This window comes from Syngnathus typhle, linkage group LG17 (genome assembly GCF_033458585.1).
Source record: "Syngnathus typhle isolate RoL2023-S1 ecotype Sweden linkage group LG17, RoL_Styp_1.0, whole genome shotgun sequence".
In the NCBI taxonomy this organism is placed as follows: domain Eukaryota; kingdom Metazoa; phylum Chordata; class Actinopteri; order Syngnathiformes; family Syngnathidae; genus Syngnathus; species Syngnathus typhle.
Genome location: NC_083754.1, coordinates 1,637,485 through 1,652,958, shown reverse-complemented (window position 1 = coordinate 1,652,958; position 15,474 = coordinate 1,637,485). Strand labels below are relative to the sequence as shown.

Below are 15,474 nucleotides of genomic sequence, written 5' to 3'. Positions count from 1 at the left end.
AGGGGAGGGGGGGGGGGTATCACTCTTGTGCGTCTGCGCGTGCGGATGTCCAGCACAGAGCCGATTGGCTGATGGTGACATCACCGTTCGAGGTTTATTGTTGGTAAGAGGATGAGCTCATCGTTTAGAATCAGTCTCCGGGAGAAGCGAGAGAAAACAGGACGTCGCTGGTGTGGACCACAAGAATCTGCAGACCTGCAACTGACGCCGACTGGACCAGCTTTTAGAAGAAAGATATCACAGTGAGTAATTGCATGAATAGTTTCTTGTGTGAAATCATCTCGTTGCAGGATCTCCCTGGATAACGTTTTAAAAAAACTAAATCCATTTATCTTATTGAAAAAAATTCCTATGCAAATAATAAAAGCCTAATTGTGTTTTTTCCACTTCCTGCAGTTTGTGGAGAACTTACAACAACATAACCCAAACTAAATTAAAACGCAACCTATGAAGAGTGAAAAAAGTCCATCTGCTTTTAAATGCATATCATGCATTGCAAAAAAAAAAAAAAAAAAAGCATATAGAAAAACAAGACCTAGAGTCAAATACTGTTGTGCAAACTATAGATCTGGATTTGCGTTGATCAAACCGAACCAATGACTGAATATGTTCTTTATTGTGTTGCAGATATGGTTTGGTCCATGGAGGGAGAGACAGAGCGTCCTCCTCTGTCCGTCATCCTGCCGAGGCTCTACCTGGGAGCAGAGCGCGATGTGACGCAGGTAATAAGGCACCTCATCACCACGATGCCCCGTGCAATAGGTTGAAAGTTGAAATCGTGTCAACAGGACGGACTGGCTTCTCTGGGGATCTCCTACGTGTTGAGCGTGAGCCGCTGCAGCCCCCGACCTTCCTTCCTTCCCTGCTCCAGATACCTCCGCATCCCCATCGATGACTCCCTATGGGATGACCTGCTGCCCTGGATCCCTCAGGCTCTACGCTTCATCGGTCAGGACAGGAGCTGCCACTGAGACACCATTTGACCAGACACCAATACGTCACTTTGAATCATCCTTTCCGCAGACGCGGCAATGTCTTCTGGGGCTTCTGTGCTGGTTCACTGTGCAGCTGGAATCTCTCGCTCTCCGGCCCTGGCTGTCGCCTACATCATGTATAGCTCGGGAATGGATCTGGACCACGCCTACAGGTTGGGCTGCTTCCGTTTATACTATCATCTGTCGTTGTAGTCAATGGTGACCAATTCTAAAATGTTCCTTGACTGTCTTCACCCAAACGTTGCCCGCTCGCTCGGCAGGTTTGTGAAAGAGCGCCGACCCTCCATTTCCCCCAATTTCAACTTCCTGGGTCAACTGCAGCACTTCCAGAGCACCCTGCGTCAGAAGTCCTCTGGGGATGACATCCCGAGCCAGCAGCTGGACAACGTCCTGTCGTACATCGACAATAGTAACAATCGCATCTCCATAAATTCCAATAATCAGGCCGGCGTTACCAGTGATGAAGGGATGCAAACACACGGAGAGAATTTCTACCAGCAGAGACATTCAAATCCAGACGCAAACGGGAACCAGCACATTTGGACTCGTCGTAGTAATCAGCAAGAAATCCAGACGCCTTTCGGGGTAGCCAATCCGAGCTCTTGCGTATCGATGAAATCAGCAGCAGTTTCCGCTTCTCTTTCTGACCGACGCAAAAGCCTCAGTCTCTCGCTGACCCCTTTGGGGACATGCCAAGCCGAGAGCAGTGGTTTGTCAGGAGGTGTCCACAAGAGGGCAGACAAATTGCAGGCAAAGACACCGAGTAGGCAATCGGGGGAGACGCAGAACCCGTCACAGGAAAAACGCAGCGCCGCTGAAGTGAAGGAGGAGCAGGGCCTGCTTTCGCCGCTGAGCTGCACACTCAACAAATTGCTGGACTGGGGGGAAAGAGTCCTACTGGGGGGTGTTTTTGCCCACCCTGTCAAGATGGGACAGCCGGCTTTGCCGTACAGGTGCTGAGTGGAATGGTTACGAATCGGTACTTGTTTATTTATTTCTGGGATGAGAGAATGATTCTCCGCTTATCCGCTTATTTTGCCCCCCCCCCTCCCCACTGTCATCTTGTTGTTTGTAAGATGGCGATATTTTTCATTCCTCGTCGCTTTAGTCTCAATTGTACAGTATTTACTGATGATTAAAGATTGAATTTCAACCACATCTCTCTCGTGAATTGAGTTTGATTTATTTCTAGCGCAATTAGAAAAAGAGCATTTATAAGAAGTGCAAAAAAAATTTTTTCTACCTAATATTGTGGCAGCTAAATATATGTCAACAATAAGGTTCTAAGCTGCTTCAAGTTAGCCCAGATGGATGAACTTCATGATGAGGTGTGCTTTTGCCCCAGGGAACAGTTTTCCCAACCCACAGCCAGATTCAAGTACACAATGGCTCTCTTTACACAACTTGAAATCATAAAATGAAGTTAATAAATACACAAAACCTCAATCAATGTTCTCAATCCAACAAACTACCAACTAAATGATCCGGCATAATTAATATGGGTTTTGGAGCTCCGCGGGCACGCGCTGCATTTACCTCTTGCGCGCGCCTGTCACCGTGACGTCACGGTTCCTCCCAATGCCCATATAAGGTATCTGACACACTAAAGTGGAATTTGTTCGGTGACAAATTTGAATTGGCGAAAGGAGAGCGTGTTTAAGGCTCGTCTCCGTTATCTCGAGTTCTTTCCGAGAGGACTAGCACGACTATGCTCATTTGCCTCCGTAGCGTCGTGCTGTGTTAGCTTGACTTTCTCCAGAAGGAAAAGAGGAAGCAGTTCCGCCCTCGCAAGCTGCGGTGAGGCCGAGTTTGATAGAAGCGACTGCTCCCAGGCAGCGGAACTTTACAGAAACTGATCTTTTATCGCTCCCATTCTCGAGATTGTTTTTTTTCTCCTGTTTTCAGGTGGAGGTGAATGTAAAAATGAGTTTGACGTTTTCAAGTGCAGTTTGAATTTGTCATACAAACCGCCCGCGCGTTGCTCTACCGTGCAAAGATTTCATTTGGACTTTGAGTTTGCTTTTTGAACTTTGCAGCCGGCGGGCGGGCGGGCTGCCTTGAGATTTTTGTTGCTGTCGTGAACAAGTCTTTTAAAAAATGAGCGGAGACGAGGAAAGATTCAAACTGGTGGTGGTGGGAGGTGGAGGAGTGGGGAAGAGCGCCCTAACCATCCAGTTCATTCAGGTAGGATCTTTTCCAACATCCCCCATAGAGCATGCATGGCCCTGTATCTAAGTTTATACACGCTGCTGTCTAATTAAAGCTCTCGTGGATGTGGGGTGCATGGCATTTATGGTGAATGGGGGGGTGCTTATGTGGCGTATTCCTTTGCTCCCCACACATTTTCTCCGAATTCCATTGACATTGTTGCTGGCACGGTACTTTACCGTATTGCAAAATGACGTATAAGTTGTTAAAACCACGTTTGTGCAGTTGCTCTTAAGGTAGAATTCAACTACCGTATTTTCCGGACTATAAGGCGCACCTAAAAACCTAAAATTTTCTCAAAAGCCGACAGTGCGCCTTATAGTCCAGTGCGCCTTATATATGGACCAAATTCCTAAATTTAAACTGGCCCGAAGCATTGTGTCATGAAATCAATCATAAGTGGCCTGCTGAAGACTATGAATCATGAATCAAAAAGACTATGGATCATTAATTTGTGATTATAAAGTAATTTGTTGCGTCTGAAGTTGAAATAAAGAAGCGGAAATGGAGAATGATTCGATTTGGATTAAAAATCTGACATGATGCATCAATGGTGCGCCTTATATAAGGACAAGGTTTTCAAATGGGCCATTCATTGAAGGTGCGCCTTATAGTCCGGTGCGCCTTATAGTCCAGAAAATACGGTAAGTAAAATGCATTCATTATTTGTCCATGAATGAGTTGCAACCTTTAGTCCAATCCAACTTTACATGCAAGTATAATGCAGTACATAAATAATACTTGGCAAAAAAAAAAAAGACACAAATGTCAGTCATTAAAGTAGAAGTAAAATCAATAGGAATAAATAGGATACACAAATAAAGGCAACAAGTGGGCTTGTTGGGGGGTGAAGAAACTCAGAGACCTGAATGGTGTTGGAAGAGCATTTAATAACAAGTTCTCTCTTTCCCCCTAGTCCTACTTTGTGTCAGACTACGACCCGACCATCGAAGACTCCTACACAAAGATTTGCACTGTGGATGGAAAGGAGACTCGCCTGGACAGTAAGATGAAGCCGCACTCACTGGCCATGATTTGTAATATCCTTCTTAGTCACACTTGTGAAGGATGTGTGAGGTGTGGATTTGTTTAAAAGCCGAGGGTGTGTTGTAATGTGACGTGATATGACAAAGGCAGCGTTTGCTCTGTGGCTCTTCCCTTGTTAGGACTTGCGCTTGGCTCGTGAGTTACTGCATTTGTGTTAAACAGTGTACAGAAATGACACACGGTGTAATCCCTGGATAAAATTCCCAGCCCAAAGCGCTGATGCGGAGGGTGGGGATCAACACGCACAGAATGACACACAAAGGCCATTCTGAAATACACCGACTTGTCAATGGCTCTCAGTCCAACTTCCCTAACTCTAGTTTCCTCTCACGCGCTGCTGTTACATTCGTTCCATCAAGCTGCAATATTGAATTTTTGTGCACATGTTGGTCTCATAGGTCATTGGTTGGAATCCGGGTTTGCATGATCCCCTCTGTGCTTGTGTGTGTTTGAAGTGAGAACTCAAAATGAGGTGACTGAATGCAAATTTTCAACTGAAATAGTTTTGAATTGGCAACAGCAGCGTATATGATGTGTCGCTTTGTTTGACATTTTAAACGTGACTTGTAGGCTGCAATATGTATCATGTATATTTATAATAATCCATTTATGGTTTTTTTTTTTGTGTAAGTCTTGGATACAGCAGGTCAGGAGGAATTTGGAGCAATGAGGGAGCAGTACATGCGCTCAGGGGAAGGCTTCTTGTTGGTCTTTGCACTCAACGACAGGGGGAGGTAAGTGTGTACTTCACCTTCAAAAAAAAAAAGGGTTTAATTTCCCTAAAATGGTGCTGCATTGTGTCCAGCAAATTTGTTGCTTTGTGGTCAAGCCCACAATATTCATTTTATCCTCACGGAAAGGGCTGTTATATCTCATCTTAGCTTAAAGGGTCAGCACATCTGCATGTTAAAAAGAAGTTGTTTGTCTTCACATCTGGATCAATGTCTTTTTTTTATTTTTATAAAAGCTTAGTATGAGTTCATCTGAACTGACTTAAAGGCCTGGATTTGTAAGTGACATAGGTCGCACGCAAGGCAGCCTGCTTTGCCGATGATGTGTTCAGATGATCTTATGCAGAGGCTGGTCCTCCTTCATCAGCATAAACATGGCCTGAACAGACCACTAGCTGAAAACATATTTGATTATTTTAAGCAATAAGTGAATCATCCTATATCTACAAAAATGAAATTAGCCTCTCCAGAAAGCATGCTGCAAATTATGAAACTTCACAGGGGAGGCATAATGGTAAAGCTGTTTTGGCATTAAAAGCTTGAATAATATTAGTGAGAAAAAGAAAATTGTAGAAATATTTATCGCTGACTATAATTCGGTTGGGTCCGTCTTTTAGCATTGTAGATCATAATTCTATGTTATGACGTTGGGTTTCTGTTTTAAAATAATGTATCTAATAAGCTACTTGTTTTGTTCTGGTGTCCAATGTGTTTACGTCCTCTCAGCTACCACGAGGTCCAGAAATTTCACACTCAAATCCTTCGAGTGAAGGATCGGGATGACTTCCCCATGCTTTTGGTTGGAAACAAGGCAGATCTGGAGCAGCAAAGAGTGGTAACTAACACCCTTGTGCATCTTTCAAATATAGGTTTAGACCATTTTTAAAAATCTGCATTCGTAGTTGTTGTATATTCTACGCAAACTATAAAGCTACAGTTAAAAATGTCGTTTCCGATGCATTTATCCCACTATGTTTTTATTTTGGCGTAGATCTCCAGGGAGGATGCTCAGGCATTTGCCCGGGAAAATCATATCTACTATATGGAGGCTTCAGCAAAGAACCGCTACAATGTGGATGAAGCATTCTTGGAGCTCGTGCGAATTGTCAGGTATTTATTTCACGGCTCGGTTCTTTTGTAAACGCACACGCACAGATTTAACCGTTTCTACTTTCCATGAGCGAAAGGTAAACAAAGTCCAATTTCTCTTTCTTCCCCCCCCCCCACACACAGACGATTTCAGGAAATGGAGTGTCCTCCCCCTCCAACTCATCACGCTGGGAAACAACAGAGCGGTGGCTGCCCCTGCGTCCTCCTGTAAGCAGCGTTACTATGGACACCAAAGCCTCTCCAGCTTGTCCAAAAAGAGGTGTGAGCGTTTGTGCGAGACAGGATTAAGCTGCGTCATTTTCCTGTCGAACTGTTACATTTGCACTTTCCAAAAAAAAAAAAAAAAGAAACTTGTAAATCAGTGTAGCGTATTTTCGCCGAAAGTAGCTTTTAAACAGCGGCGGAAATAGTTCTGCTGCTGTCATGAGATAATAATGACGGGACTGTGTGTAGTTACAGTCCATAAATAGAGATGTCCTCACATAATGGTGAGCTATAAATTGCTCTTGTGGCATTCGGGTGCTGATGTCTGCAAAGACATCACGGCGGTAGGTACTCTGACTCGGCTGAGAGTTAGTATGCAGTAAACTAAGTCGGTCCACGTACAGCAAGAAAAAAAAAGTCAAGTGCGGCACGCCCAATCACAAGACGTCGTTGTCCAGCAGGGGGCGTCAAAGCATTACAACCCCAAAAAAGTGAGCAAACCGCAGCAGAATCTACGTTCACTTTTTTGCCAGCCCATTCATGGTTCCAACAATTTCAGCCAATGTGACTGCCTCAGATACTGTAAACAGAGCCACGACCATTTCAAAATGAATTCTTGACAGTGTTCGGACAGGAAAAAAGGCTTTTGAATGGGTGCACTGAAGTACACAGTGGTGGAACTACGTAAGTCGTTTTCTGCGTGAATGTATTTCAACCATCGGCATGGTGGGCAACCAACTATTAGACTGGTGAAATTTCCTGGGTTTATTGTGGTGCAAAAAAGTATTTTGGTCATGCAGTTTTTATTCAAACCTTCACTGAATTCCATAAATAAGTCTCAATGGTTTACATGAACATCTTGACCAAACAAGTAGAAGCCTCAGTTTATTTGTGCTCATGCTTTATATTATGTACATAAAGTAGATTTAGCATCTATCACGTATCTCTGCGCTGCATCTTCCTCTTTGGGGAGACATTCTTTCCCCATTATCAACACTGGCCGACTCCGGCCATTTTCTTTTTCCACGCAAAAATATCACCATGGCAATTCAAGCGAGTACGAAAAACCTTTTGTTTAGTTGATTATGGTGAGTGTGTAGTATTTTGACACTGTCATTTGTTTTATCTGGGGGAAAAAGAAAGAACCTAAAAGATGCTTCATATTGTATCGTGCCATAATAATTTTGGGTCCTTAATTCAGCCAACCACTTTTCTAGACAGTATGACATGTTGATTTGGTTTGGAACACGCATGCAGGTGCAAGATGGGGTGGTTTTTATTTGGGTGTTTATTGCTTGTGGCCTATAAATCTTTTCTGTCTTTCAATCTATAATGAAATTGACAAGAGCACATTTAGTGAGAGGTGTTTAAAAAAAATAAAATGGGGGATATTTTGACATTTCATTTGTAATGTTTTGGGCATTGTAGAGCCATGTAATATTTTTTAAACGAATTATTTGCATTTACTATATATACTTATATAAATTACAAACTGCAATTAAAATGTTTTATTTTGACTTCAAAGAAAGAAAATAATCACTTTTTTGTACCTCATTAAAATTGTCACCAAATCATTGTGTTGTGTCACATTGAAAACTGACTGGTACATGTACACATACGGTATTTTTAATTTTGAAATAAGGTGACAGATACTGGTTATTTTAAATATGTGCTTTATTTTAAATACTGTGCAGCTGTATAAAAGGAAACAACCAATATCAGCAAGCATAATTGCACAGACTTTTTTGTTTTTAATGGAGAATATTTTCTAGTCAACTCAGAAAGTAGTACAAATAATTACTACACTTAGATCGAGGTGATTTTCCATTCCTGTTTTTCTGTCGGCTTTGGACTTCAGCTGTATTTTAAACATCAGTGCATATGTTTAAACCTGGGCGCATTAATGATGATTCAGCAGAAACAAGATATCCTCCATCCATGGGCAGAAAATGAGTTTGGTGTGACAACCAGCATGTGGACAGAGGTGATGTGCTGATTTGACCTCATGACTACTTTCCAGCCACTGGTGGCATTAAGCTCCTATGTTTTGTTTTATGAAACGTAACCTGATATCACTTTTGTTGTGTTGTGCTGCTAAATAAATCAAATTGAATTCATTTTAGGGATACCAAAGTTGCTAGGTGACGTAGCATCCATCCCCCCCCCTCCAGGAAGTTGATTGACAGAATATGGATGGTGGTCCCATGCTTTGTGTGTGCTTGTGTTGTAGACAGGCAGTGAAGCAGACAGGTTTGAAGAGGTCCCTCCCTCGGCCTGGTATGTTGTCCAACAGGTTTCGGGATATGAGCTTGTTTGGGGAAGACGACGCTTAGTGCGTGTGACAGTTTGGAGGTTTCAAACTAAAATATCCTGAAGACCCTTGTTAAGTCCCATGTTTTTCTGAGGAGAGAAGGAACACACACTCCCGGACCGGAGGAGCCGGATAAGCAGGTAAGCATGATTGGCTGATGGTGTAATATCCGACATATTGACTTTCATTTATTTCCTTTTCAGGTTCCATGTCTGTTTTCTTTCAATGGCAGCCTTAATGATGTGGATCGCCGTGCTGGGTTTTCTTCAGTTGGCTTACTGCTCGCTCACCTACCGACACCTTTCAGGTGAACCACACCTCTGCTCACTTACTATTTATATAACCATTTTGCTGTCTATGAAGTATGACCGAGTAACCTGTAACTTTATGTAAGCTATTAGCAAGGACAATAGGACTGCAATGTTTATTGTTGGTGTCCTGGTTTCATGCATCAGAAACTATGATTCTTATAAGTATCCCAAAGTTAAGTGATAAATTGATCTTAGCCTCTAGCATATTTATACTGAACAGGGTTTGTACTCGTAAGACTCACCATTACAAACGCATGTGTTGTTGTCGTGTGTTTTAAAGATGATACTAATTATTTTGATAGAGATAATGCAGATTTCCAAATTGTGTCTTAGCTGTAATTGTTATACACTAACTTGAAAAGGTATTTGTGTACTTTATAAAATGTTCCTACCTTTGGCCAACTTACAATTCTAAACCAACGTTGTTGTTTTTTTTTTTTTTTAATTTACGTGATAAACCAACAAAAAGTAGCAGATCATTTTAAAGTATATTGGAAAAGAGACACCATTTTCAATTTGGATATAAATGCAAAAAAATGTGCTGTGCATTTGTACTCAGCCTCCTTGGTCTCTCTTTTGCTTTCATTTTCTCTCTCACTCTCTGGAAAAGTTGAATACATTTCAAGCCATTGTAGAATTTTATTTGATCTTACAATGACCCCAACGAAAAAGGATGAATGGACTGCAATCGGACAATGACACAATATCTCTCCAACAATGACTTTTACGCTTTTACGTGTTAGAAGTTCTCTAGGTCAATTTTTACCTGTCTGTGTTTTGCAGGGAGTTCACCGTTATTGGACCAACAGTCAGCCAATGCCTTCCTGTCTCGCTCACTGCTTTATAACAGCTGGGACTTTGAACTAGTGGTCCCGGACAATCTTGAAAGGGAATGTCAGGAGGAGATATGCACATATGAAGAGGCCAGAGAAGTGTTTGAGGATGACGTTCTGACGGTAATACTACTTATGCTGTAACAAAAGTCAAGGAGTACACAAAATGGGAGAAGTCTGTACTGTAATTCGATAGTTGTACTTTGTTACTTCCTACTTTACCTGTCTCTTTTATTTCCATCATCAGGAAGTGTTTTGGAACGACTATATCGAAAACTACGGTAATACTTTGAATTACTTGAGTATTATTTCTTCGGATTCACATTTCTATGTATTTCCGTTTAACTCTATTCCCAAAAATCCTTTCATGTCTTGAAGCACCAAGCGTGGACGTGTCCGGCCTGGTGGCAGGGATCCTGGCATTATTGGTGTGTGCTGTGATTGCCACTGTGCTGGGTTTCTACTTCTACAAGGCCAAGAACAAAGGGGGAAGGAGACCTGTGCAGTAAGTTCACTGCATGACGCATAACTGTGTTTCTCAGGGAACAAATTGGTGGGGAACCAATTTGAAGCCGCTAGCAGGAGTAGTAATGGAACTGAAAATTGCTCGGATTGCTTTTACCTCATTATCTGACGTCCGTGTGCCACTTGTTGCTAGGCAGAATTCCCCCCAAGCCCCATGTAAAATGTTCATATATCACTCACTTGTACTGTGCTGTCGCCATGGCAACTTGGGATGGAGGGTTCTGCTGCCCCACATGGCAGAATAAAAGATGGGGAGAGATGATGAGAACAAAAAGACACGCGTCATGCCATTTACTCAAAAGTGAAAATCTGAGACTTCAAAAAGAAAAAAAAAAAAAAGACAGTTAGCCGTGGTTTGGAATTTGGCAATTGATACGCTGCATTGAAATGTTATAGAATTTACATCCCTACTGTCATACTATTTTTATATCAACTGGCCTGTTAAATGATTCTATGAACGATTTCCTGCATCTTGTCTCCTTTGAGGATGGTGCAAGATGGCCGCCCAGCCCCAGAGATGGTGCCCCTGGCAACTGCCCCGGGTCTACCAAGTTACAGCGAGGCTCTGAACCGCAGTGGGATGCACGATGCCCCACCGCCACCTTATTCAGGGTAAGTCGATATTTTCTTCATGCTAAGTGCAACGTGCTCAATGTACAGCTGGAGTGCCAAACTCATTCATTCCATTTAAAATCTCGGTACAGATTTTAAGAAGTTGAGTAATCTATAAAGTACTTTTAGGCCACTGCAGTGAATAGAAATATTGTTAACTGCGTTTGACCAAAGGTCATTAGGTAGGTCCAAAAATGTTTTACTTTGCTCTCGACTGCAAAAATAGGTGAACTGGGGTTGCCATAGCAATGTCTGAGAGGCCCTTCTTGTTATCACATGCAGGTGTAGCACAAAAATGATTTTGGGGGCTATTGTTTTAAAGTTGAACCACTCCATATTTTTGCTGTCATAAATAAAGCTTGTACGTCTTCCAAATTTGTTCTGCTGCAATTGACTGAAGGCCCTGTCCAGGGGAGTCGATGGTTGCTCTGGAGAAGAAGAAACATCTGTCGAGCTCATTATTCTTTTGAGATGTTTCACCGCATGGAATTAATAGATTCTTTTTGCCATTCAACAAGTATTCCTCTTCCACCTACACAGTGCAGCCTCGTTTTAAAATCGCTGCAACTTGTATGACAAAAAGCCTTTTTATTATTCCGCACCAGTATTTGCGCATTTGTTGCATTATCAATATCCACAATACCTGTCCAACATCAATCGATGGGATCTTCAGCCTGCATTCAATTGGCAAACGGTCAAATTGCATGCTCAGCCAACATCTGGCAGGAGCACAAAAGACAGCTCGCTGACCAAATCACTATTTTATGGTGGCAGCATCATCTTGCAACATCAACATCAATTCAGGCTAATGGCTAGCTATGTTGTTAAATCAGCTCTGCGGACAGTCGGGCACTCTATGAGGATATTTAGGCTATATGAGCTCTATTATTATTATTATTAACTATTATAGTATGTAAAAACATATATAATATTCATAAATAAACTCATCTAGCTCACTCACTTGCACAAAAACGTAAATATTTTTGTATGTAGTACTTATTGTCCCGATTTAAAGCTCTCAAAAAGATGTGTCTCTTGTTTGACCACAGGGGGGCGCCATCTGAGTTTGCAAACCCAGGAGACAACGAGTGAGCCAGGTCTGAGCCAGCCAGCCAGCCAGCCAGCCAGAGCTGCTTCAAAGTGGTTGATGCTGGCGCTTGATGATGGTTTGAGTCAAGTTTAAATATTGCATGTTGGATAACGTATTTATAGGCGGAGTTGATAGCCAAACTCAAAATGGACACTTTTGACAGGATGACGTACCGTGTTTAGATGAGATGCTCTTAATTGGGTAGAAGTGAGGGGTGGGGCTGTTTTTTTGTTTGTTTGTTTGTTTTCCTCTCCCCTCTCCCCATTACGTCCAGTTTATGTGCATGATGTGGCCGAGTCACAATAAATCCATTAAGATGGTTATATTCGAGGATGTCTCATTGTAGCTGTGGTGTTAAGTGTTTGTACTGCTGTTTTATTCTGAAGGGCCAAACAGGAAGTGGGGGTTGGGGGTGTTCCGGTGATGTGGAATGGCTGCGAGTTTAGAAGATATGAGACGCAAATAAAGACCGTCTAGTTGCTCTACAAAGTGTTGGTTGAATCCTTACGCCCGAAACGCGACATGGTGTCAGAAGTGGGATCGACTGTAAGAGCTTACTCGCCGGGGATTGAGAGTAGGTCGTGCTGGAAGAAAAAGTAGCCCTCGCCACACGCAGAAAGATGTCGGAGGGTAACGCAGGAGCTAACGTGGCGACTCCACCGCACCAGCAACAGGCTAATCCGCCCCCGAATGCCACATTCACCATTCAGCCTCCTGAAGCATTTGATTTTTCAAGGCCACAGCAATGGGAGAAGTGGATACGGAGGTTTGAAAGATTCCGACTTGCTAGCAACCTGCACCTGAGTTCGGAAGCTAATCAAGTGAACACGCTCATCTACTGCATGGGGGACGAAGCAGACGACATACTTCGAGGTCAAGCTTTATCGGACGCGCAGAGGCATCAGTACCAAGCAGTAAGAGACACTTTAGACATATATTTTGTGCCCAGAAAAAACATAATTTACGAGAGGGCTAGATTTAACCAAAGAGTACAGCAAGTTAATGAGACTGTAGACTCATTTGTCACTGCCCTGTACGCGTTGGCCGAAAACTGTAACTACGGAGCCTTGCACGATGAGTTAATAAGAGATCGTCTCGTCGTGGGACTGAGAGACACCAGTTTAGCTGAGAGACTCCAAATGGACAAAGATTTGACGCTGGAAAAAGCCGTGAACCAAGCCCGGCAGTCAGAAGTCATCAAGAGGCAGCAAACCGATATAAGAGGGGAAAAGAAAGCGGACCTAGATGCAGTGTCAGTGAAATACAAGAGAGAAAAGCATTCTACGTACAAAGCCCCAAGTCTACCAAAACACAAAATGGCTAAATCACCAAATGAGAGTCAGTGCTACAGATGTGGTAGAAGCCCAGCACATGGCAAAGGACAGTGCCCAGCGAAAGATGTAACCTGTCATACATGCGGTAAAAGAGGACATTACAGTAAAGTATGCAAATCTGTTAAAAATGTACATATGATTGAAACAGAGAAATGTAACGAGACACCTATATTCCTTGGTTCAGTACATGCAGGTTCAGATCCTTGGTATGCAGACATAACCATCAGAAACCACAAAGTCAGGTTTAAAATAGACACTGGAGCTGATGTTTCTGTTATCCCAGCCCAGATGTACTTTTGTATAAACCAAAATGAAACAGAGCTGTGTAAACCAGATAGACCATTGATTGGACCAGGTGGCACTCCACTCAATGTTTTAGGTATGTGCAAAGAAACACTGTGTAAAGGTGAACAAAAGATTCAGGAAAATGTGTATGTTATCAGAGACTTACACATGGCGCTGTTAAGTAGGCCAGCAAGTGTCAAACTAAACCTTGTGTCTAGAGCAGATAGCATAGACATTAAAATGTTGAATGAGAACTACCCTAAGTTATGTCAAGGGTTGGGTTTAATGCAGCAACCTTATACTATAAAGTTGAAACCTGATGCTGTGCCTTTTTCCCTTTCCACACCAAGACGCGTTCCCATTCCTTTGTTGGGAAAAGTTAAAGAGGAACTGGAAAGAATGGAGTCAATAGGGGTGATCAGCAGAGTTGAAGAGCCAACTGAATGGTGCTCAGGTATGGTCCCAGTGCCTACTAAGAGTGACTCAGTGCGCATATGTGTCGATCTCACCCACCTCAACGAAGCAGTGTGCAGAGAAAAGTACATCCTGCCTTCAGTTGAACAGACACTTGGATCCCTGACTGGAGCAAAAGTCTTCAGCAAGCTCGATGCAAACAGAGGCTTCTGGCAGGTTCCATTGGCACCAGAGTCAGCACACTACACAACATTCATTACCCCATTCGGACGCTTCCATTTTAACAGACTTCCGTTTGGGATTGCCTCAGCCCCGGAACATTTTCAGCGGAGAATGTCAATGATTCTCAATGGGCTGCCTGGCGTGGTTTGTCACATGGATGACATCCTCATCTGGGGGAAGGACCAACCAGAACACAACGCCAGACTTCACACAGTGCTAAACAAACTTCAAGCGGCCGGTGTCACGCTAAACATGGACAAGTGTGAACTGAGCACGCAACAGGTGAAGTTCCTGGGACACATTTTGTCTGCTGAGGGAGTCAGACCAGACCCGGACAAAATAAGAGCTGTGATAGCAATGAAGGAGCCGTCAAATGTCAGTGAAGTGCGCAGCTTTCTTGGAATGGTTAACCAGTTAGGAAAGTTTATCTCTGGTCTGGCTGAAAAAGACAAGCCCCTGAGAGACCTGCTGTCAAAGAAAAACCAGTGGGTTTGGAGCCATGCGCAGCAGAACGCTTTTGATCAGTTGAAAAACGAGCTGGCATCCACTCCCGTTCTCACGCTCTATGACCCAAACAAGGACTTGAAAATGTCGGCAGATGCCTCGTCTTATGGACTTGGAGCAGTCCTATTCCAGAAGGAGAGTGAGGAGTGGAGACCAGTAGCATATGCTTCACGTTCCTTAACAGAGACTGAGCAGAGATATGCACAGGTGGAAAAAGAAGCGCTTGGATTAACGTGGGGATGCGAAAGATTCAAAGACTTTCTCATCGGGAGACATTTTTCCCTAGAGACTGACCACAAGCCACTTGTCAGCCTGTTGGGACAACAAGCACTAACAGAACTTCCACCCAGGATTCAACGGTTCAGACTACGGCTCATGAGGTACAGTTACTCTATCTCACACACCCCAGGAAAAGCACTTCTCACTGCGGATACACTGTCACGCGCACCTGTCAATCAAGAGACAGACTCTAAAGCTACGGAGGAACTACTAAATGATACAAACATCTATGTGAACGAAATAGTCAAAAACCTACCTGCTAGCTCGACATATATCACACAATTAAAAGAAGAGCAAAAAAATGACAGTGTATGTTCGGAACTCATGTCATTTTGCCAGAGAGGCTGGCCAGACTACAGCCGTCTCATAGGTCCAATCAAAGCTTATTGGCCACACAGAGACACATTAACAGTCCATGACGAACTGTTATTGAAAGGCACCAGACTTGTTATTCCTACC

At 43.1% G+C, this 15,474-nt stretch overlaps 3 protein-coding genes across 3 annotated transcripts; all 3 read left to right on the top strand.

Moving 5' to 3' along the window:
- The first annotated feature begins 100 nt into the window (after positions 1–100).
- Positions 101–2,148, top strand: si:ch211-195b15.8 (probable dual specificity protein phosphatase DDB_G0281963). The gene is made up of 5 exons (XM_061303417.1): positions 101–242; positions 628–722; positions 789–948; positions 1,024–1,147; positions 1,256–2,148. Exons 2-5 carry the CDS (start codon positions 630–632, stop codon positions 1,953–1,955), a joined length of 1,077 nt encoding a protein of 358 aa, XP_061159401.1. The 5' UTR covers positions 101–242; positions 628–629; the 3' UTR covers positions 1,956–2,148.
- A 422-nt stretch (positions 2,149–2,570) lies between these two features.
- Positions 2,571–6,441, top strand: rras (RAS related). The gene is made up of 6 exons (XM_061302364.1): positions 2,571–3,179; positions 4,120–4,207; positions 4,882–4,984; positions 5,708–5,816; positions 5,973–6,091; positions 6,215–6,441. Exons 1-6 carry the CDS (start codon positions 3,093–3,095, stop codon positions 6,300–6,302), a joined length of 594 nt encoding a protein of 197 aa, XP_061158348.1. The 5' UTR covers positions 2,571–3,092; the 3' UTR covers positions 6,303–6,441.
- A 2,139-nt stretch (positions 6,442–8,580) lies between these two features.
- On the top strand, positions 8,581–12,302 carry prrg2 (proline rich Gla (G-carboxyglutamic acid) 2). The gene is made up of 7 exons (XM_061302365.1): positions 8,581–8,746; positions 8,810–8,913; positions 9,701–9,873; positions 9,998–10,031; positions 10,129–10,255; positions 10,762–10,887; positions 11,937–12,302. The coding sequence occupies exons 2-7, from the start codon at positions 8,832–8,834 to the stop codon at positions 11,977–11,979; spliced, it is 585 nt and encodes a 194-aa protein (XP_061158349.1). The 5' UTR covers positions 8,581–8,746; positions 8,810–8,831; the 3' UTR covers positions 11,980–12,302.
- Positions 12,303–15,474: the final 3,172 nt, after the last annotated feature.

Excerpts from the sequence above, each read along its gene's own strand:
- si:ch211-195b15.8 (XM_061303417.1), top strand. The coding sequence starts at position 630 with ATGGTTTGGTCCATGGAGGGAGAGACAGAGCGTCCTCCTCTGTCCGTC. Across the intron at positions 949-1,023 it reads TCAGGCTCTACGCTTCATCG|ACGCGGCAATGTCTTCTGGG; the intron begins GTCAGGACAGGA and ends TCCTTTCCGCAG. Across the intron at positions 1,148-1,255 it reads GATCTGGACCACGCCTACAG|GTTTGTGAAAGAGCGCCGAC; the intron begins GTTGGGCTGCTT and ends CTCGCTCGGCAG.
- rras (XM_061302364.1), top strand. The coding sequence starts at position 3,093 with ATGAGCGGAGACGAGGAAAGATTCAAACTGGTGGTGGTGGGAGGTGGA. Across the intron at positions 3,180-4,119 it reads TAACCATCCAGTTCATTCAG|TCCTACTTTGTGTCAGACTA; the intron begins GTAGGATCTTTT and ends CTTTCCCCCTAG. Across the intron at positions 4,208-4,881 it reads AAAGGAGACTCGCCTGGACA|TCTTGGATACAGCAGGTCAG; the intron begins GTAAGATGAAGC and ends TTTTTGTGTAAG.
- prrg2 (XM_061302365.1), top strand. The coding sequence starts at position 8,832 with ATGGCAGCCTTAATGATGTGGATCGCCGTGCTGGGTTTTCTTCAGTTG. Across the intron at positions 8,914-9,700 it reads CACCTACCGACACCTTTCAG|GGAGTTCACCGTTATTGGAC; the intron begins GTGAACCACACC and ends TGTGTTTTGCAG. Across the intron at positions 10,888-11,936 it reads CCACCGCCACCTTATTCAGG|GGGGGCGCCATCTGAGTTTG; the intron begins GTAAGTCGATAT and ends GTTTGACCACAG.